The 23,007-nt window shown below is 37.9% G+C and overlaps 1 protein-coding gene across 2 annotated transcripts in view; it reads right to left on the bottom strand.

The window, feature by feature from the left end:
* zc3h12b (zinc finger CCCH-type containing 12B) overlaps positions 1-22,708 on the bottom strand; it is a 116,008-nt gene extending 93,300 nt beyond the window's left edge. Inside the window, exon 1 of one of the 2 annotated variants that reach the window (XM_059976982.1) lies at positions 22,314-22,708. In XM_059976982.1, coding sequence (XP_059832965.1) covers positions 22,314-22,484 — 171 coding nt within the window. In that variant the 5' untranslated portion in view covers positions 22,485-22,708. The remainder of the gene's footprint in view (positions 1-22,313) is intronic. The other variant, XM_059976983.1, reaches the window with a different exon arrangement.
* Between the last annotated feature and the right edge of the window lie 299 nt (positions 22,709-23,007).

Genomic DNA, 23,007 nt, shown 5'->3' with positions numbered 1-23,007 from the left:
ACTGGGAAAAAAGGCAATATCTTCTTAGTACCCAGAGGATCTCCAAGGGTACACAGAATCAGAATTAACATCAGTGGCACATTTGTCATTTTACAGCAGTAGTAAACTCCAATACACAATTTTTAAAAAACTATTCATTACAATAAGAAAATATTAAAAATTACAGTAAGAAATATATAATTAATTGTAAAAAGAGAGCAAAAAGAAAACAAATAGTGAGACAGTGTACATGGGCTCATTGTCCATTCAGAAATACGATGGCGGAGGAGACGAAGCTGTTCGTGAAATGTTGAGTGTGTGTCTTCAGACTTCTGTACATCCTCCTTAGCAGCAGCAGCGTGGAGAGGGTATGCTCTGTGTGATGGGAGTTCTTAATGATAGGTGCCACCTTTTTGAGGCACTGCCTTTTGAAGGTGTCCTTAATGCAGTGAGGCTAGTGCTCGTGATGGAGCTGCCTGAGTTTGCAACATTATGCAGCTTTTTCTGAACCTGTGCAATGGCCCCTCCGAACCAGAAGGTGATACAGCCAGTCAGAATGTTCTCCACAGTACATCTGTATTGAATGGAATTGACTTGATTTCTTACATCCTTCACATACACGAGTAAAAATCTTTAAGTTATTTCTCAGTCTGAATGTGCAATATATAGTAATTTGTAATAAATAGTATATACATCAGGACAATCAATATAGCATAGAAATACAATTGTATCAGCGTGAATTAATCAGTCTGATGGCCTAGTGGAAGAAGGTGTCCCGGAGCCTGTTTGTGTTGGCTTTTATGCTGCAGTACCGTTTCCCGGATGGTAGCAGCTGGCTCAGTTTGTGGTTGGGGTGACTTGGGTCCCCAATAATCCTTCGAGCCCTTTTTACACACCCGTCTCTGTAAGTGTCCTGAATAGTGCAAAGTTCACTCTACAGATGTGCTGGGCTGTCCGCACCACTCTCTGTAGAGTCCTGCAATCGAGGGAAGTACAGCTCCCATTCCAAGCAGTGATGCAGCCTGTCAGGATGCTCTCAATTGTGCCCCTATAGAAAGTTCGTAGGATTTGGGGACTCCTGCCAAACTTCTTCAGCCATCTGAGGTGAAAGAGGTGCTGTTGTGCTTTTATGACCACACAGCCACAGTGTACAGACCATGTGAGATCCTGAGTGATATGTATGCCAAGGAACTTAAAGCTGTTCTCCCTCTCAACCCCAGATCTATTGATGTTAGTAGGGGTTAACCTGTCTCCATTCCTCCCATAGTCCACAACCAACTCCTTTGTTTTTGTGTCACTGAGGGAGAGATTGTTTTCTTGACACCACTGTGTCATATCTGTAGGCTGCCTCATTAGTACTGCAGGTGGTGACACAATCATGAGTATATAGAGTAAAGGAGGGGGCTTAGGACACAGCTCTGAGGGGCTCCTGTGTTGAGGGTCAGAGGGGCAGAAGAGAGGGAGTCCACTCTTACCACCTGCAGGCGATCTGACAGGAAGTCCAGGATCCAGCTGCACAAGGCAGGTGAAGGCCAAGTTTTCTGAGCTTCTTGTCAAGCCTGAAGGGAACTATGATGTTGAATGCTGAACTGTAGTCCACGAACAGCATTCTCACATAGGCATCCCTCTTCTCCAGGAGTGTAAGGACAGTATGTAGAGCTGTGGTTATTGTGTCATCTGTCAATTCGTTGTGTCAGTAGGCAAACTGTAGGAGGTCCAGTGTGGGTGGTAGCATGCTGCAGATGTAGTCCAATGGTGGATGTTTTGAAGCTGGAGGGCATTCTACACCGGGAGAGGGAGAGATTAAAAATGTCTGTAAACACACCTACCAGTTGTTCCGCGCATATCTTGAGTACCCACCCAGGGATACTGTCCGGTCCCGCAGACTTGCGAGTGACTTTGGTGACATAACAATTCTCCTCAAACTCCAAATGAAATATTGCCAGTGCCAAGCCTTCCTTGCAATTGCACAATATGTTGGGCCCAACATAGATCTTCAGAGATCTTGATGTCCAGGAATTTGAAATTGCTCACCTTTTCCACTGCTAATCCTTTGATGACATCTGGTATGTGTTCCCTTGACTTTCCCTTCCTGGAGTCCACAAACATTTCTTCAGATAGGCCACCAAATAGTAGCCAAAATGATATGGGATTGAGATTGCAAAGGGAGCTGGAAAGGGCATGTAATAAGGGTAATGTCACAATTGTAATGGAGGACTTCAATATGCAAGGGATTGGGAAAATCAGGTTGGCGTCAGATTGCAAGAGAGGGAATTTGTTGAATGCCTACGAGATGGCTTTTTGGAGAAGCTTGTGTTCAAGCCTACTAGGGAAAGACTATCTTAGATTGGGTGTTGTGTAATAACCCAGACTTTATTAGTCAGCTTAACGTAAAGGAACCCTTAGGAGGCAGTGATCATAATATGATTGAGTTCTTATTGCAATTGGAGATGGAGGGACACAAGTTACATGTATCAGTATTACAATGGAATAAAGGAAACTACAGAAGCATGATAGAGAAAATAACCTAGGAGGATGCTGCCAGTGATGATGGCAGAACAGAGACGGCTGAAGTTTCTGGGAATAGTTCTCAAGGCACAGGATAGATATGTTCCACAGATGAGGTAGTTCTCAGATGGTAGGGCTTGGCAACTGTGGCTGACAAGTGAAGTTAAGGACTGCATAAAAGCCAAGGAAAGGGCATACAAGGGACAAAAGTGAGTGGGAAGCTGGATGATTGTGAAGCTTTTAAAATCCAACAAATGGCAACAAAAAGAACTATCAGGGAAAAGATGAAATGAGGGCAAGCTAGCTGATAATATGAAGTAGGATACTACGTTTTTTTTCTGTTAAATAAAAAATAAAAGTGAGGCAAAAGTTGATCTGGAACCACAGGAAAATGATGCTGGTGAGGTAGCAATGGGAGACAAAGAAATGTCAGATGAACTTATTAAGTACTTTGCTTCAGTGTTACTGTGGAAGACACTAGTTGTATACCAGAGCTTCATGAGTGTCAGGGTACAGGAGTGAGTGTCAATACAAAGCAAAAAGTGCTACATAAACTCAAAGGTCTTAAGATTGATAAGTCACCTCGACCACATGGACTATATCCCAGAGTCCTGAAAGAGGATGTTGAAGAGATAATGCATGCATTGGTCATGATCTTTGGCTGGAAAACTGTAGATGTCACTCCATTCTTTAAGAAGGGAGGAAGACGAAACAGAAGAAATTATGGGTCAGTTAGCCTAACCTCGGTGGTTGAGAGAGTGTTGGAGTCCATTACTAAGGATGAGATTTCAGAGTACTTGGAGACTAATGATAAAATTTTAAGACAAAGTCATCGTAGTTTTTTGTAAAGGAAAATCTTGCCTGACAAATCTGTTAGAAGTCTTCGAGGAAGTAACAAGCAGGGTGGACAAAGAGCAGGCAGTGGTTGTCATTTACTTGATTTTCAGAAGGCATTTGATAAGGGCCTCACATGAGGCTGCCTAACAAGATAAAATCCTTTGGCATTACACGAAAGATACTGGCATGGATAGAGGAGTAGCCGGCAGGCAGGTGGTAGCAAGTGGGAATAATGGGGCCTTTTCTGTTTGGCTGCCAGTAACTAGTGGTGTTCCTCAGGGGTCAGTATTGGGACCATTACTTTTCACATGTTCATCCACGATTTAGACAGTGGAATTGGCGACTTTGTGGCAAAGTTTGCAGAAGATACAGATAGGTGGAGTGGTAGGTAGTGCTGAGGAAGGAATGCAGTTGCAGAAAGACTTAGACAAATTGGAAAAATGGGCAAAAAAGTGGCAGATGGAATAGAGTGTTGGGAAATGTACGATAATGCATTTGGGTAAAAGGAATAGTAGTGTAGACTATTATCTAAAAGGGGAGAAAGTTCAAACCTCAGGTGCAAAGGGACTTAGAAGTCCTCGGTGCAAGATTTCCAAAAGGTTAATTCACAAGTTGAGTCTGTGGTAAAGAAGGCAAGTGCAATGTTGGCATTTATTTCAAGGGGAATAAAATATAAAAACAAGGAGATAATGCTGAACCTTTACAAGACACTAGTCCGGCCACACTTGGAGTATTGTCAACAGTTTTGCGAAAGGATATCTTGTCATTGGATAGAGTCCAGAGGAGGTTCATGAAGATGATTCCGGGAATGAGGGGATAACATACGAGGAGCATTTGGCAACTTTGGGCCTGTACTTACTGGAATTTAGAAGGCGGCTTAGGGATCTCATTGAAAACTGCTGAAGGACTGGATAAAGTGGATGTGGAGAGGATATTTCCCCTGGTGGGGGGTATCCAGAACTAGAGGGCACAGTCCCAAATTTGAGAGGCCACTTTTTAAGAACAGAAGTAAGGACAAATTTTTTCTAGCCAAAGAGTCTGTGGAATATTCTACCACAGACTGCAGTGGAGGCCAAGTCTTTGGGTATATTTAAGGCAGAAGTTGATAGTTTCCTGAGTAATCAGGGCGTCAAAGGATATAGCGAGAAGGCAGATGTACGGGGTTGAATGTATCTGGGATCAGCCATGATGAAATGGTGGAGTGGACTTGATGGGCTGAATGGCCTAATACTGCTTCTATGTCTTAAGGTCTTGTGGTCTAACTTGCTAAGTTCCTCCAGCATTTTGCTGGAACCTGGAGCATCAATCTCGTGTGATTTCATTTTATGACCAACTTTGCTTTAACTTCAGTTATCTATTAAATTCCGCCTTTAATGCCGTTCTATTATAGTTGAAATTTTATTATAGTTGAAATCAGCATTTCCCACTTTATGGCAGGTTGTTCATTTCGAAAACGATGTGGATTTTCTTAATAAGACAGTGAATATATGCAAAGCAATCACAACGTGAACTCAATGATCAAACGAACTACTTCTGTGCAACAAAAGTTATTGAGAGAAACAAGAGATTTCTCTATCACAAACAAGAAAGCAGGGTCTCAGCCAGAAACTTCAGCAGTACTTTTTTCCCTGGCCTGCTGAGTTCCTCCAGTATTTTGTGTGTATAGATTTGATTTATCTCCCACCGCTGGTTTGCTTTTTTGATATATTGTGTATTTCAACCAGTTATGCTGGGTTCAGTTGCCTTACAACCCTCTGAAACTACTGTCCAATATATGGGAGGCCATTCGGTCAAGTCGGAGTTTCTACAAAGTGTATAATTGCCACTTCAGTCAGATGACAAGAGATTTCTTTCCGCAGACATTTATAAAACCTTACAACTGTCTGTCCCCAGAAAACTGTAGATGGTCAGTGAATGAATATATTCCAAGTCTGAGTGACGTAGATCTCAAGATGGAAAATAGCAATCTAGATAGAAAAATGAGCTTGAGGATAAGACACGGTGATATTAAATGATAAAGTAGGTACGTGATTGGCCACTTATTATTTTTGTTTATTCTCTCTTTTTTATGTTAACTGAGGGTCCAGTTTTTCAAAGGCTATTATTGTACAAATGTTCTTCTCCTTGGCCCCCATACTTTAATCATATCAACTGAACAGTAATAGTTTTGAACTTTGTCTTTTGGTAATTGTATTGCTGATACTCTTATTTGTTCACCACCTCTAGTAGGGGTTTCCAACTTTTTTTTGCCATGGACCCTTACCATCAACTGAGGGGTCCATGGACCCCATGTTGCGAACCCCTGACTACGAGGCACCATCTTCCTCTCTTTTCAAAGCACTCCTCTGGTCTATCTCCAAGTCTTGGTACATTGGAAATCTTTAGCTTGTTGTTAACTAATTGCTCATTGGCTATTTGTCTCAGAATATAATGCATCGCTCATCTGGCTTCTTCTTGCTCAGCAATCAAACCACTCTGACACTCTCACAAGTGATATTGTCTACATGTAAATCAGATACAATATCCTTCTTCATCATCCTTAACTACTCCAGTGTATAACACTGTAGAATATACCATCTTTTTCCTTCTGTATTCCTCCAGTTTTAGCTAATTTTTATTTCTAATCTGGCCACAATTTTGGTATATACCTACTATACTTCTACTCCAGCATAAAGGTAGTAACTAAAGATTGCAGTACCAGTGGTGAGGACCTAGAAGGTATGGTCAAGGGAGGCCTGCAGTATAGCTTTGTATCAGTGGACTGGACAAGATTCAGGGATTCATTTTTGAATCTGAATTATTACACCACAGTTGTCACCGACTTCAAGATCTGTGTGAATAACTGTGTGTCTTCAAGAACATACTGGCTATGCCCAAACTAAAAGGCATGGATGAACCAGGAGATTCATAGTTTGCTGAGGGCTAGATCTGCAGCATTCAAGACCCGTGATGCCACAGATCTACACAAGTAGTCCAGTGATGACTAATAGAATGCATTTTAAGAGTGAAAAAACAATTCCAATTGAACTTAGAGGTGGAATCTGTTGCACATTAGCTCTGGCAGGGTTTGCAGTCCATTACTTCCTACCAGGTGAAACCCAACATATTAAATGGCTGTAATGATTCACGCCCAGGTGAACTTGCCTTTTATGCATGCTTGAAAGGGAGAATAAAACTACACTTTTGCAGATTCCTGCAGAATCTGATTACCCTGTGATCTCCACCTTGGAAGTAGATGTTAGAACATCTTTCAAGAGGGTGAAACCTGGTAAAGCATCATGCCCTGATGGTGTACATTGTAGGGCACTGAAAACCTGTGCCTACCAACTGGTGGTAGTGTTCAAGGACATTTTCAATCTCGCACTGCTGCAATTTACAGGTTCCCTCCTGCTGCAGAAGGAGGACAATCATACCAGTGTCCAAGAAGAACAGAGGAAGCTGTCTCAATGAGGAAGTTCAGAATCAGAATCAGGTTTATTATCATCGGCATGTGGCGCGAAATGTGTTAACTTAGCACCAGCAGTTCAATGCAATACAACATCTAGCAGAGAGAGAAAAGATAATAAATAAAATAAAACATAATAATAAATAAACAAGTGAATCAGTTACGTATATTGAATAGATTTTTTAAAATGTGCAAAAATAAAAATACTGTTTATTAAAAAAAGTGAGGTAGTGTCCAAAGCATCAATGTCCATTTAGGAATTGGATGGCAGAGGGGAAGAAGCTGTTCCTGAATTGCTGACTGTGTGCCTTCAGGCTTCTGTACTTCCTACCTGATGGTAACAGTGAGACAAGGACATGCCCTGGGTGCTGGAGGTCCTTAAAAACAGACGCTGCCTTTCTGAGACACTGCTCCCTAAAGATACCCTGGGTACATTGTAGGCTAGTGCCCAAGATGGAGCTTGGGACTCACATCTACTGTGACAAGGTGTATTGGTCACAGCCACAATCAACTCCTGCCTAAGCAAGGACCTGGACTCATCACAATAGGTCCACATTAGATGCAGTCTTTCTGGCTCTCCATTTCGCCTTGGATCACCGGAACAATAGCAGTACCCATGTCAGACTGCTGTTTATTAACTGCAGCTCAACATTCAACATAAGCATACACTAAGGTTCTAAAAAACAGCTCCAAAACCTGGGCCTCTGTAACTCTTTTTCTTTTTTTCTTTTCAAAACTTTTTATTATTGTTATTCAAAAGTAGCACAATTACATCAATGTAACAACACTTACAATGCCTCAAAAAAGAAGAAATTATATCTTAAGGATTGAAAATTTTTGTGAATAAAAAAAAAACTACTGAGCAAGAAAAGTGAGGAAAAAAAAAGAAACCCATTGGTGGTACAACCCCAGAGCCATGCGTCATTCAAAAAGCTTCTAAAAATAAACATCAAACCGCCAACAAGAAAAAAAAATCAAAAAAAATTTACATTTAGATCGTGGAGGAAATCTATCAATTAACTGAAATGATAATAATGAGCAAATGAGCCCCATCTCATCTTAAAATCAAATAAAGGTCCAAAGGTTCAACTTCTACTTTTCTCCAAGCTAAAACACAGGATCACTTGAGAGAACTGTCGTGACAAAGTAGGAGCTGATATATCCTTCTATTTCGACAAGATGGCCCTCCTAGCTATCAATGTAACAAACGCAATAACATGTTGGTCATACACAGAAATACCTGGATATTTTGAGGAATTATTCCAAAAAGCACAGTCAATTTATTGGGTTGTAAATTGATTCTGAGTGCTTTAGAAATTGTCGAAAAGACTGACTTCCAAAACTGTTTTAATATAGAACATGACCAGAACATATGTGTCAGTGTAGCTATCTCAATTTTACATCTATCACAATACTTGTCAACATTGGTAAATATATTAGAAAGTCTCTCCTTCATCAAATGGTAACAATTTTAAAGTGAATCAGTGAACAACTAGCACAGATCAAAGAGTTAACCAGCTTCAGAATCCATGTCCAATCTCCCCCATATAAATTGAATTCCTTCTCCCAATCCTGTTTAATCTTGAGTAAAGGACGCTTATCCCATTGTAATAATAAATTATAAATTCTTCCAATAGAACCTTTCAATGAGGGGTTCATATTCATAATAGTATCTAACAAGTCAGCCTCCAAGAAAATTGGTAAGGAAAATTTTATTAGTAAGGAAAATTACTAATTCTTGCTTAGTAAGGAAAATTACTTAAATATGTTTGTAAAAAATGTCTAACTTGAAGATATTGTAAAAAGCGTGAATATGAGAGAGTACTTATTGACTAGTTGTTCAAAAGACATCAATCTGCCTTCTTTAAATAAATCCAAAAAAGAATTAATACCTTTATTTTTCCAAAGTAACAAGATTGTATCACTCTAAGAAGGTTTAAAAAAGAAATTATGATAAATTATACTACAAATTAAAAAAATTGTGGAACTGAAGCCAAATTTGTAAAGAGTGCTTAACTACAGAATATAGGTTTAAATTAGCAACTTTAGCTAATTGTATAGGTAGAGCAACTCCTAATAACGAAGTTAAGTAAAACTGTTTCACAGCTCTCAGTTCCAGGTCTACCCAAATTGGCCGATCATTCCTATCACCCCAATATAACCAAAAGGATATATACCGTAAATTAACAGCCCAATAATACATTCTTAGATTAGGCAAAGCGAGACCTCTGTCCTTTTTCAACTTCTGCAAATGACATTTACCAATTCTTGGTCTTTTATTATTCCAAATAAAAGACAAGAGTAATAGAATCAATCCAATCAAAAAACTTCTTAGTCAAAAAAACAGGAATATTCTGAAATAAATATTAAAATTTTGGTAAAATCATCATTTTAACTACATGAATATGACCAACAAGTGAAAATGTAAGTGGGCTCCATCTACTAAATGAATACTTCATAAAGTCCACTAAAGGAGGAAAATTGGCTTTATAAAGATCCTTATATTTTTTAGTAATTATAACACCTAAATATCTAAAAGAATCCGTAACTTTAAAAGGAATATTATCATATATAGAGGCAGATTAATTTAAAGGAAGTAATTCACTTATACTAAAATTTACTTTATATCCTGAAAAGTCTCCAAATTTGTCAAATAATTTTAGCAAAGCAGGAATAGATTCTTCAGGCTTAGATATATATACCAATAAATCATCAGCATAAAGAGAGATCTTGTGCATGGTCTCATTCACAAAAATCCCATGAATGTTTTTGGCTTTATGAAGAACAATAGCAACGGGTTCTAATATTAAATTAAATAACAAAGGACTTAATGGACAACCTTGTCTTGTCCACGGTGATAGCTGAAAAAAAGGAGACCTAGTTATTAGTGACAACAGTAGCAATAGGAGCTTTATATATCATTTTAATCCAATTATTAAAATTAATACCAAAACAAAATGTTTCTAAAACATTAAATAAATATTTCCATTCGACTTGTTCAAATGCTTTTTCAGCATCAAAAGATATAACGCATTATTGAGTTTTAGAAGAAGTCGAATATATAATGTTAAATAATCTCCAAGCATTTGAAAAAGAATAACGACCCTTTATAAAGCCTGTTTGATCTTTAAAAATAATTTTACCCAAAATACTCTCCAACCGATTGGCCATTACCTTTGAGAGAATCTTAGCATCAACATTCAATAATGAAATAGGTCTGTATGAGGCACAATCAGTAAGATCTTTATCCTTTTTGAGAATTAAAGAAATAGAAGCTTCATAAAAAGTAGAGGGTAAATCACTTTTCACAAAAGAATCTTTAAACATCTCCAACATATATGGAGAAAGCAATTTTCCAAATTTTTTATAAAATTCTATAGGTTAACCATTAAGTCCCGGGGCCTTACCAGATTGCATTGAAAAATAGCTTTATGAATTTCGGATTCAGTAATTTGGGCATCAAGAGTTTTTTGATCCTCAGCAGAAATTTTAGGAACAACAATCTTTCGTAAAAAAGCATTCATTTCAGAAGAGTCTACTGGACATTGAGATTTATAAAGTTCAGTATAAAAATCTTGAAAAATCTTATTAATTTTTCATATTCCCGAGCCAGGGTACCATCTTTTCTACGAATTTTCAAAATTTGCCTCTTGGCTCCAGCTGATTTTAATTGAGATGCAAGTAGTTTATTATTTTTATCCCCAAACGTATAAAATTGGCTCTTTAACTTAAGTAGATAACCTTCAATTGAATGAGTTAATAATAGGTCACATTGTGATTGAAGTTCCACCCTTTTTTTAAATAAGTCAATATTAGGGGAAGTCACATAAAAATTATCTAAATCTTTAGTTTGTTTTGAAATTTTATCTAATTCTGCTTTAGTCTGCTTTTTAAGTTTAGCTGAATAAGAAATAATCTGACCATGTAAAAATGGTTTGAATATATCCCATATAATCAATTTAGACATACCTCCTATATCATTAAAAAGAAAAAATTCTTTTATCTGGCTTTCAATAAAACTGATAAAGTCAGAGTTTTGCAATAAAGTCTGAGACATGCACCATGGTGGACGGCCAAAAATGATGACATCACATTCAAAGGACAAACTCAAAGGTGCATGATCAGATATAGTAATAGTGTCATATTTACAGTTTTTAACATTAGGCAAAAGGTGGGGATCAACTATAATATAATCAATCCTTGAATATTTTTTATAATCATGTGGAAAAAAAGGAATATTCTCTGTTATCAGGGTGTAAATGCCTCCATAATTTGATCAACCTAAAATCGGTCAAAAAGGAGTTAATAACTGACGCAGAACGATTTGGAAGTCGCTGATTAGTTCAGCTCTTGTCAATCATAGAATTTAAACAACAGTTAAAATCCCCACACATTATCAACATATACTCATTTAAATCTGGCAGTAAAGCAAATATTTTTTTAAGAAAAGGATCATCTAAATTAGGACCATACAAATTAACCAAAACAACCTTTCTATTACAAATCACTTCTTTAACAATTAAAAATCTACCATTAAAATCTGATTTGATATCCTCGAGTAAATATATTATATTTAATAAAGATAGACACGCACTTAGTTTTGCTCTGGGAAGTAGCATGGAGCTATATTCCATTCCACCAGCGAAAAAATCTATTTTGATTTCCCGCCCTGATATGCGTCTCCTGAGCAAAAGTTATATCAGGTTGGAATCAATTAATAATTTTAAAAGTCTCTTTTTGTTTAATAGGATGATTCCAACCACGTACATTCCAACTTATTACATTAATCCGTTTAGCTGCCATACTATAATGTTATTCCAATTGACTTTATACACGCGCAGAACACATATCAATACGGCATTATCAAAGATGGTGGTGATGAAGAATACAGCCATATAGAAAACACGCATGCTCTGGAACCACCCAATGGGAAAAAAACTCCTAGCTCTAAACCCACCCACCCTCCCAAAAGCCCGGAAAAAAGGCAAGCGAACGAAGATAGAATTCAAAGTCATGGGCCACTCTGTCAGTCTCCTCTCTCCCTTGCCCCAGCCAGTACACAAAAAAAAGACCTTGCAAGAAAGACAGTAACATCTTGACAAAAGAGAGTGTTTACATTCCATCATGTATTAAACAGAAAAAGAACCAAAATAATATCATCTCTTAGAGAGAAAAACCAGTTTAGCTTCAAATCCCTAAGAAAATTTTAAATTCAGTTATAGGGCACTATAATAAAACAGATTAAAAAAAGGTTAATAGTATATTTAACAACTAAATTTACAAAAATATTATTTAGTAATATCATAGTAACTAAACCCTCCCAGATATATATACATAAAAAGAAACCCTATTGGTAGGAAAAAATACCACCAGTTAGTAAGTTAAGAAACAACAAAAAAAATCAAACCAAATATTAGATAAAAGGACCAAATCCTTTTATCCTCTTTTCTCAGTCAAATATGTAATTAACCATTTAAACAGACAAACATGAACCGTAAATCTTCTTTCCAAAAAAAAATCCAATAGGATGTAATGATGAGCAAGTTTTCTTATCTTGTTTTATTAATCTGTCAATGAAGTATCCAAATAGCCTTCATATATCTTTTCGAAATGTGAGTAATATACTGATAATCAAACAGCTATTCGGTAGTAACGTCAGTGGCAGTGACAGATATAGCCTAGACAAAATCCAGCGCAACTTTTGGGTCAAAGAAAGTAGGTGGAGAAGAACTAGGAGGAAAAACTTTCATTTTTGTCGGGTAACTCAAAGAGGGAAATAGTTTCTTATCATATGCTTGTTTCATTACCAAATCAAATCTTGCTCTTTGTTCCATTACTTCTTTCAGATAATCTTCATAAAAACAGAGTTCAGACTCATTGAATCTGAAAACTCTCTGTTTTCTTGCCTGTCGCATTATTTGATCTTTAATTTTAAAGTGATGACAACAAACCAAAATAAATCTTGGTCTGGTTGAGTCTTTAAATTTCGAAGTGGACAGTCTGTGCGCTCTTTCAATAGCAGGCGGCTGTGATAAAATAGTCGGAAATAGATCATGAAAGAGCTTACCAAAGTAAACCGTTAAGTCTCCATTTTCAGCTCCTTCTTGCAATCCAACGATTCGTATGTTGTTTCAGCAGGACCTAGTTTCCAGATCAATAATCTTATGATGATAATTTTCCAAATGGGTTGTAGTTTCAGACAGTTTTTGCTTAGTTTACTTCAATTCCTCTTCATGTTTAGTAACTTGAGTTTCCACATCTTTAAGTTTTCACAGAAATAGCTTCATTTCATTATTATTCTTTTCCAGTTGATCTTTAATTGCCTGATTCTGATCTTGAATTGATTTCAGTGTCCGAATGATATCTTCAGCCCAGGCTGGCATTTCATCAGATCTTTCCTTCAGCATCTTTCTTCTTCCATTACGTTTGTCAGTAGGTTCATGCGGATTTTTCCCACTTCTTGTAGACATAGACATATTACTCCCCTTCAAGAATCAGCAATTAAAAATTTTAAATTCAAAATTTAAGCTGGGGGGAGAGAGAGAAAACTAAGAGCAGCACAGAATCAGTGCTACTCCATCGACAGACAGAGGCAGTGTCCCCTGGGCCTCTGTACTTCCGTCTGCAACTGGATCATTGACTTCCTCACTGGGAGACCACGGTCAGTGTGGATGGGAAATAACATCTCCTCACTGACAATCAACACTGACACACCTCAGGAATTTGTGCTTAGCTCTCTGCTATACTGCCTCTACACCCATGCCTGCATGGCTAGACACGGCTCAAAATTTGGCAATGACATCCATTAACAGAATTTCAGATGGTGACATGGTGGTATACAGGAGCGTGACAGATCAGCTGGTTGAATGGTGTCGTAGCAACAACCTTGCATTCAATATTAGTAAAACTACCCACCACAGGAAACAATCCTGTCCACATGCACCCTATCTAGTCCTTTCAATGTTCAGTGGGTTTCAATGAGTTCCCCTGCATTCTCCTAAATTCCAGTGAGTACAGGCCCAAAGCTGCCAAATGCTCGACGTATGTTATCCCTTTCATTCCCGGAATCAACCTCGTGAACCTCCGCTGTACTCTGTCTAACAACAACACATCCTTTCTTAGACAAGGGGCCCAAAACTATAGACAAAACCCCAAGTGCAGCCTGACTAGAGTATTATAAAGCCTCAGTGTTATCGCCTTGCTTTTATATTCTATTCCCCTTGAAATAAGTGCCAAAATTGCATTTATTTTCTTTACCACAGACTCAACCTGTAAATTAACCATCTGGGAGTCTTGCACAAGGACTCCCAAATCCCTCTGCACTTCTGATGTTTGAACCTTTTCCCCATTTAGATAATATTCCACACTATTGTTCCTTTTACTAAAAAGCATCATCATACATTTCCCAATACTGTATTCCATCTGCCATAAATCTTCCAATTTGTCTAATCCTGCTGCAATCATATTGTTTCTTCAGCACTACCTACCCCTCCACCTTTGTTTCATCTGCAAACTTTACCACAAAGCCATCAATTCCATTATCCAAATCACTGACAAACAATGTGAAAAGTAGCAGTCCCAATACTGACCCGAGAAACACCACTAGTCACTGGCAGCCAACCACAAAAGGCCCCTCTTATTCCCACTCACACCGTCCTACCTGTCAGCCATTCCTCTATCTGTGTCAGTATCTTTCCTGTAACACCATAGGATTTTATCTTGTTAAACAATCCCACATGAGGACCCTATCAAATGCCTTCTGAAATTCGAGTACTGTAAATGACATCCACTGCATCTCCTTTGTCCCCCCTAGTTGTTACTTCCTCGAAGAATAAACAGATCTGTCAGGCAAGATTTCCCTTTACAGAAACCATGCTGACTTTGACTTATTTTATTAGTCTCCAGGTACCCCAAAATCTCATCGTTAATAATGGACTCTGAGGTTAGGCTAACTGACATAATTTCCTGTTTTGTCTTCCTCCCTTCTCAAAGAGTGGAGTGACATTTACAATTTTCCAGTCCTCTGGGACCATGCCAGGATCTACCTCTCTCAGGACTCTGGGATGTAGTCCATCTGGTTGGCTGCCAGTGACTTTTCCACCTTAAGACTTTTGAGTTTGCCTAGCACTTTTTCCTTCGTAATAGCAATGGCTCTCACTCCTGCTCCCCAACACTCACAGACCTTGGCACACTGCTGATGACTTCCAGCATTGTTGAGCAGCATTCTTGTGGGAGAGGAACCATTGACATTTCAGGTTTCTGCATCGGGCTTTGACCAAAAACACTGACAAGTCCTCTCCTCGCACAATTGGTGCTCAAACTACAACGTTCTTTCAGCAGACTGTTGCAACAATAAAATAATCCTAGGTTGTTTATCATATGAAACTAGAAAACATACAGCTTAAGAAAACTAAACAGATTGTATGAATGGTTGTCAATTAACAAGGAATGAAATACAATAAGCCAATACATAACCAATAAAAATCTGTAACTAATTAGAAAAGAAACATCAGGCACTCTTGTGAGGGCATAACAGATGGTGTACTTTGACTTCATTTTACTGAGGAAGGGAAAATTCTATTGTAGTAAGGCCAAGAAAAAATGGTGTTACAAACATATTTGACTACATGCAGAAATTTAGCATTCTAGAATAATGAGGTAGAAATCAATTAAAGTTATATTAACATTCCAAAATTTAGGGGGAAAAAAAACTTGAGTTACAGAATGAACATACAAGAAGACTGTTTGGGGGAGGAACAAGTAAGGAAATTATAAGCCATTTAAACCACTCTAGTTGTGGGTGAAACTTTTCTATCGGAAATGAGATGAGCCTGCATGCACTGAATGAGATAGCTTCCAGAAAAAGTTAAAAGAAAGTTCATGCTTGAATTACTTATTTTTTTAAAACTGAGGGGAATTTTGGGATACGTGCAGAAGCTGACTTCTTGAGGTACAACACAAGCCACTTGGAAAGAAAAGAAGGAAAATGTGTAATGGCATGCATATATCTACACCAAAGTCTTAGATAAATGTATACACTAAAGGAATAAAATCAAAATATCCAGACAATATTCAATGAACTAAGTATGATAAACTGATATAGGATGCAGGAAACTACAATAACACAAGGGCAGATTTACTGAAAAGGTGACAGATAGTTAAATGCAGAATTTAAACCAGTCCACTTAGAAATGCATAAATATAAAGACCAAATGGGTTAACCTGTGCTGCTTCATTCCATGAAGGCAGCATAACAAATAACTTCTGCAACATTTTAATATGCAGTTATTGCTAACCGTATTGTCACAGGCTTGTCGTCACACTTGGGCCTAAATTTCAGAGTGACTATCACCAGTCATAATTAGCCTGTATGGTGTAAACACCAGTCTATACTCAGCTGCAGGCATTCTGAAACTGGTTTCAATCTTGAAATTTTTCAGTAATGACTCTACACCAGGCTGTATGATTCCTCACAGTCTGACAATGCTCAAGGTGAAGGGGCAGAGATGAGCAAGGGGCCAGGAGATCCTCTACATAGAACCTCTAAAATCAGTCGAAGCAAATAGTGTTGGAAGACAATATAATCTTGAGCTCCTGAATGAAACATCACAGTAACGCCAATGACTTCACATTCTGGGTCAAGATCGCAAACGTAGCATATTAGCAATTAATCAATATAACTGCATCACAGAACTTCCAGTTATTTAACAATAATCAACATATCACCAAAAACATCATAGGACACTAATGACACACTTCTCATAATGCAAATTATTGCAAGCATATCCAGCATGGGAGGAGTTGGTTTATAAAGTTCGTGGCCACAATGACATTGACAGTCACTGTCAAAGTAGTCCTAACCCTACGAGATATTGGAACGGTGACCAAAGAAAGTGAAATGCTTCAGTAAGCTGTCCTGACTTAATTTTTCATATATCTCATATACAGTTTCTTTGTGAAGTTCAGGTATGAAAACATCTACACAAGGACCCATCATTATGAGGTCTTCTGCGGAGAGCCATGGTCTCACTCTTCTTTCAGCATTTTGTACTGACATTTGTGTATTCTGCTCATTCTTCCTGACTTGGTATGGTTCCAACAGAATTACTACAAATGTCCCTGTGCTTCGTGCAACTGATTTTTACAAAACTCAAACTCATGGTAAAGTCTTTCAGCATTTTTGAAGACCTCAGTAACTAAAAGCAACTCCAGAACAAGTCTCAATGGTGTGTAGTGGGAGACGGAAAGTCTCTGGCCACGTGCCCAGAGACCCGAGTCCTTTGAGCACAGAGTTCAGAAAAAGCGATGCAATAGACTTTTAACATCGTAAATCAGCGAGTCGTTATGTTATGTCTCCCCTCTCGTGGTGAAACAGACACACCTTTTTTTCCCTTGTTATTCCCTGTGGCATGTCGAATTACCAGGTGAACGAGCAGTCTTTGGGGTACTGCGTCTGTCTTTATTGATACTTTGCTGCACGCTTGAGCGCTAGGTGAGGTCACCGATGCTTTTTTTTTGCTGGTGGGGGGAGGGGAGACGAAAAAGAAAATAAATCGCTATTTTGCTGCTGCTTACGCTTGGGAGGGGAGAGCTGGGGGTGGGCTTTGGGGTTCGAACATTTAACTGTCATTCATACTTTCTGGCACTTTTTTTCATGGATGATTGTGAAGAAAAAGAATTTCAGGATGTATGTTGTACATTCGGCCCTCCTTATCCATAAGCCCTGCATGTGCGAATTCAACCAACCGCAAAACGAGAAAACCCGGAAGTGCTCTTCCAGCACTCGTTGTTCAAGCATTGTTTGCCTTGCATGTCATTCATTCGCTACTTTGTGCCTGTGGAAAAAATGGCTCCTAAAAAGCAATTAGGTGGTCAAAGCAATTCCTCAACGGCTAAGAGGAAACATAAAGTGCTATCTCTCGCTGAGAAAGTAGAAATATTCAATCTTTTGAAAAATGGCATGTTGCATTCCGAGGTGGGCAAGAACGAATCGAGCATTCGCACAATAAAGCAGAAAGCAGCTAAAATTCAAGGAAATGTTAGTGCTGCCCCTACAACGGCAAAAATAGTCTCTCTGATTCGTGCTAAAGTGCTTGCGAAGACTGAGAAAGCATTAAGTGTGGCTAGAGGGCCTGTCACAGAAGCATATACCTTTCGATGGCCAAATTATATGTGAAAAAGCTCTTAGTCTCTATGAGTACTACTGTGACGGGGTTGATGAGAGTGCGAGAGAAAAGTTTAAGGCTAGTAAGGGATGGCTGGCTGGCAATGTAAAGGGCTACTGCCTCAAGAACGTAAAGATCACGGGAGAATCGGCATCGGCTAATGCCGAGGCCGCAGCAGCGTTCCCAGAGGAACTCAAGAAACTCAAAGAGAAAGGCTACCTTCCAGAGCAAGTCTTCAATTGTAATGAAACGAACTACAGGTATTACAAGTTTTACTCATTGTTTGATCATTGTTCGCATCGTGTCTCGTTCGTTCGTTGCTTGTGTTATGAGCGAGAGGAACAAGTACAGTTTTTTCTTGTCAATATTCCCTAAAGATTACAGTGTAACAACTACTTACATAGCAATTCCATTGTATTAGGTATTATAAGTAACCTCGAGATGATTTAAAGAATACGGGAGGACATGCGTGGGTTATATGCAAGTACCATGCCATTTTATATAAGGGACTTGAGCATCTGCATTTTTTGGTATCCGCGGGAAGCTCCGGAACCAATCCCTCGTGGATAAGGAGGGCCAACTGTATACGTTTGACATTAAATGTATCTTTGAAATGTGCAGTGGATTTGCAGCACCTGCCCAGATTCTGCCACATGTCAGCAAAGATCACGAAATAGTGATTGTGTGAGAACTCTTCCTGCTTCTGACCAAAGTGCAGGATTAAAGAAACCTTTAGGCATAGCATCTCATGATATTCCATCACACATCAGGTGGAAACCTTGCTAAAATTGTTCAATTACTGAGTGCAATAATAGGAGCCTTGCGTAGACAGAAAATTAAAATAGTTCTTTTCATGTAGGTAATAAAAGGAAATAAGAGTATTGTTAAATTTGTAAAAGGCAATGGCTACATCTTAAACATTACACAGAACTTTTAACACACCTTTTTGAAAGAATACTTGTGCCAAAAAGGAGCAACATTTTTACTACAGGATTAACTGGTCTGGCTGCAGCACAGGAATCAAGATGACTAAAGGGGTTCTGAAAAAGACTTTAAATGTTCAAATCCACAAAACGCCTACATGGAAAATACATGATTTTTTAAAAGAATTTGAATACCTTGGTGACAGCTCACCAATTAAGTACATAGGGAAATATGATGCTGCAATTGCTTATCTGATTTCAGATCCCAGTCTTTCAATAAAGATCTGACTGTTGGCCTGTAGGAGTTCTAAATGAAATGTGCTAAGAATTGTGCCAATAGAATTCTAGAAGCATGGGCCCAAAACAAAAAACTGCCTTTAACCAACAAGAAAATAGTTTTCTTCCCCCCCCCCCAAAATCTACTGCAGTCAATTAAAAAAAATTATCACATTGATAAATAGGTGGTCTTCCAAGAACTACAGTGCAATGTAAATGAACTACAGTGAGTGTGATGCAAATGAAACAAATTCATCAATATTACTATGCAGAATGAAATAACCAAGACTAAAGAGCTAATACAAAAAAAGTTTAGAATTTATTGATTAATGATGAGAAACACGAAGAAAAGACTCATCGGTTCTACAGGTTTCAAATAAATGAATGAATGATGTTTTAAAAATAGTGATAATGTTTACAAAGTGGACAGAGCAACAGGCAATAAGTTATTCGAACATCAAACAGACTGCATTAATTGATGTTAATAATAACTACTAGGCATTTTGGAGGTCAATGACTTTTACCTAATATTCTAATATGAAAACATGTAACAAATATTTGCGATTTTTCTGAACTTGCAGAAAAAAGGATTTGTAAACATTTTCACAATTCAAAATAAGTTATTCTTACATGATATTTTTCCAAACTGCTATCATTTTTGTTTCATTTATTACTGGGAAACAAACACATTATTAAACAAATTATTTCCACATTATCAGATATTCAAAATATTTATTTTTAATGTTTTTTTTTAAAAAACACGTATGTGTTGAATGACTAGTTTATTAGGTATCTCCCAGACCTGATACAGTGGCTGTTCATAGTCTTCTGCTGGTGTAGCCATTCACTTTAAGGTTCAACATATGCATTTAGAGTTGATCTTCTCATACCATTGTTGTGAGGCGTGGTTACCTGAGTTACTGTCACCTTCAACCAGTCTTGGCCATTCTCCTCTGACTTCTCTCGTTAACAAGGCATTTCCCCCCCCCCCCCCAGCAGAACTACTGTTCACTGGATTTTTGTTGTTTCTTCTACCATTCTCTGTAAACTCTATAAACTGTTGTGCATAAAAATCTCAGATCAGCAGTTTCTGAGATACTCAAACCACCCCTTATAGCACCAGCAACCATTCCTTCCCCATTGTTGTTCCCTTTGAACAAATGAACCTCTTGACCATGTCTGTGTGCTTTTGTGCATTGAGTTGCTGCCACATGATCAGCTAATTTGCATTAACAAGCAGGTTTACAGGTGCACCTAATATAGTGGCCACTGAGTACATGTTATAATAATATAATCTTGTTACACATCCCACAACTCAGCAAGCCAATTCGCTCCAGACCTGTCCATTATGCCAAAAGTTGGATGGGGTAATTTCCAGCAAACGATGAACCTCATTACTACAAAATAACCATTACTTATTTTGAAGAATTCAATGCTTGTTTTAAAACAAAATTATCTTTAGAAACATGCTTAATAAAAATTAAAAAGATTTTATTAAAACCATTGTTCAGAGGTTAACGCTTCTAAAACTGAAGATGTGTTACCATTGTGCTTAAAAGAATGGTAGTACTGTCATTTTACAAATAAATACATTTATAATCTGGAGGAATTAACAGTTTTAATAATTTCTATTCTGACAGTTTATAGCATAATTATTGACCATAGAACTTAAGGTTTACTGTGGAGTCTCCAACTCATGCAACAGCACAACTTTCTATGTCCTTTGCCTCAATACTATTCAAACATGTAAAACAGTTCTTAATATCACAATCATTAATGGGTTTTCTCAGTTTTCTCCTATTTTATTAATCGCTTTGGTAAGCAAATCCCCAGGATGGGCTTTTTCAAAAGAATCAAGAGTGCTAATAAAATAACTTCATCTTTTACTTAAGAATATTGAGCATTCTAATTGTTTCATGCAAAATAATGAGAAATGGAAAAACTCCTACTCTACAATAAAGTGTTAGTAGGAACTACACTTGAGGTCAACATGTGCAATCATCCATTTAAATCTTAAACAAACACCCTTAATGTTTTTCAAACATACTTTTTTAAATCAAAGGAAAAGTAAACACCACTAGTACCTAGGTCATACAAAATGCTTACAACACTGAATGAGCTAATTACTCAGAGTTTAGAAAAATAGTAAATCATTATGCTTGAGAGTTAAACTGTTAAAAATACCATCGGTGATATCAACAGAAATTGCACAGTATTCAGGATAACAATGGAATTTAAAATTTGTAATTTTGCTTCACCGATAAATAATCTTTTACTTCCTGCCCATTTCATTATCAAAAATACTAATTATTAAAAGAGAATATCACAAAATTACAACAGTACATTCCAATTGATTAAGACATAATACCCAATTCAATAAAGACTGTCATAATTTGTTTTCTAACTAAAGCGGGGAAACAACATTGAACACATCAGGCCACAAATCACTTCAACTCAAGGCCTCAAACAAAATAAACCCAAAACCTTTCAATCTGTAAGTCTCCATTATCTGGTTGGTAGCAACAGATTGTTATCTTCCCAGAACATCTTTCTTTCCCTCTAAAGATAAAGTTTAAAATAGTCATTATCTATTTCAAAGTTTCACAATTTTCACATTGTCTTCTGATATAACAACTTATGAACTGTAATAGATATAAAAATCAAAGTCAACTTTTACAGAATTTTTAAAACTACTTAACTATAAGACAGATTGACTAAACATCATAAAATTATCTATTAAACCAGAATTTATCAAGCCATTTAATGGTGAGTAAATCCACGTTGATATATAACAGCAATTAAATGTAAAACAGTTTTATTTTTGAAGCACAGATTTAAATTAATATCAAAGATAGGAAGAAGATACAAAAATCAGCCATTTCATAACGAACTGTTTATTTATCTCGACCCTTCCCTTTCACCAAATACACTGCCATTACCTCCAGCTCAAGTACAAAGCCAAAAATCTAGCAAAAGCCACTAACAGGGGCCTGGATGATTTATGGAGCACATAAGGCCCAGCCGGTGCTACTTGTGCGTCTCATAGCAACAAGTGCAGTTTCCTATCTCTCTACCTCCCCTCAAGCACAGCAAAGCCTTCATGCCATTTCAATCCATAAATGAAGAGATTAAATGATTTGGGAAGCTGTAGATGTGGTGGGGCTTTGCAGGGAGACTCACCTTTGCTTTCCTGGGCCCCTCCTGTGCCTCTGCTGCCTGCTCTATGTGGACCCATCTGCTGCTCTCTGCCGCAGGCCCGACGCTCACTCTTACTCTGAACAGCCTCTCTATGTGAGGGATGAGCTTCTCCAGCCTGGCGCTGCTACTCAACGGGATCACGAAATCCAGCATTATCCCCTTCACACCTCGTTCGCGCAACCGGGGGACTTTTCTATCCACAAGATGACAGCTCAAAAAAAAAGAACCCCCACCGATCCGGCTTCAAACCTCCTGCTCGTTTTCCCTTTGCCCCGTTATAGCTGCAGCAGGAAACGGCGGATCCTCTGCCACTGCCTCCTCCTCTTCCCCTCGCTGCTACCTCGCTCGTTCATGATCCTGCGGCTCTTTCTCCCTGCCTTTTTTTTATGCCTTGTGTAGACTTCAATACTCGATACTTCCCTCTACAGGTTCAAAATTTCCCTATTTGTTTACAACCCCATGCATTGACTTGCTCATTTTGCTTGGTTATTGGCCAGCTAACATTCGTGGATTAAATTTAAATCTCTCTAGAAACACGCCAAAATGTTTATTTCAGTAATAAACTGCATTGAAATTTATAAATAATATTATCATATCAAAACATGATTATTTCTATTCACTTGAATATCACGTTATGGTTTTACATTATACTGCTTAGTGATTGTTTTTATAAATC

The sequence above is a fragment of the Hypanus sabinus genome, chromosome 8, assembly GCF_030144855.1.
Source record: "Hypanus sabinus isolate sHypSab1 chromosome 8, sHypSab1.hap1, whole genome shotgun sequence".
Taxonomy (NCBI): Eukaryota; Metazoa; Chordata; class Chondrichthyes; order Myliobatiformes; family Dasyatidae; genus Hypanus; species Hypanus sabinus.
This window is presented reverse-complemented; position numbering and strand designations above follow the sequence as displayed.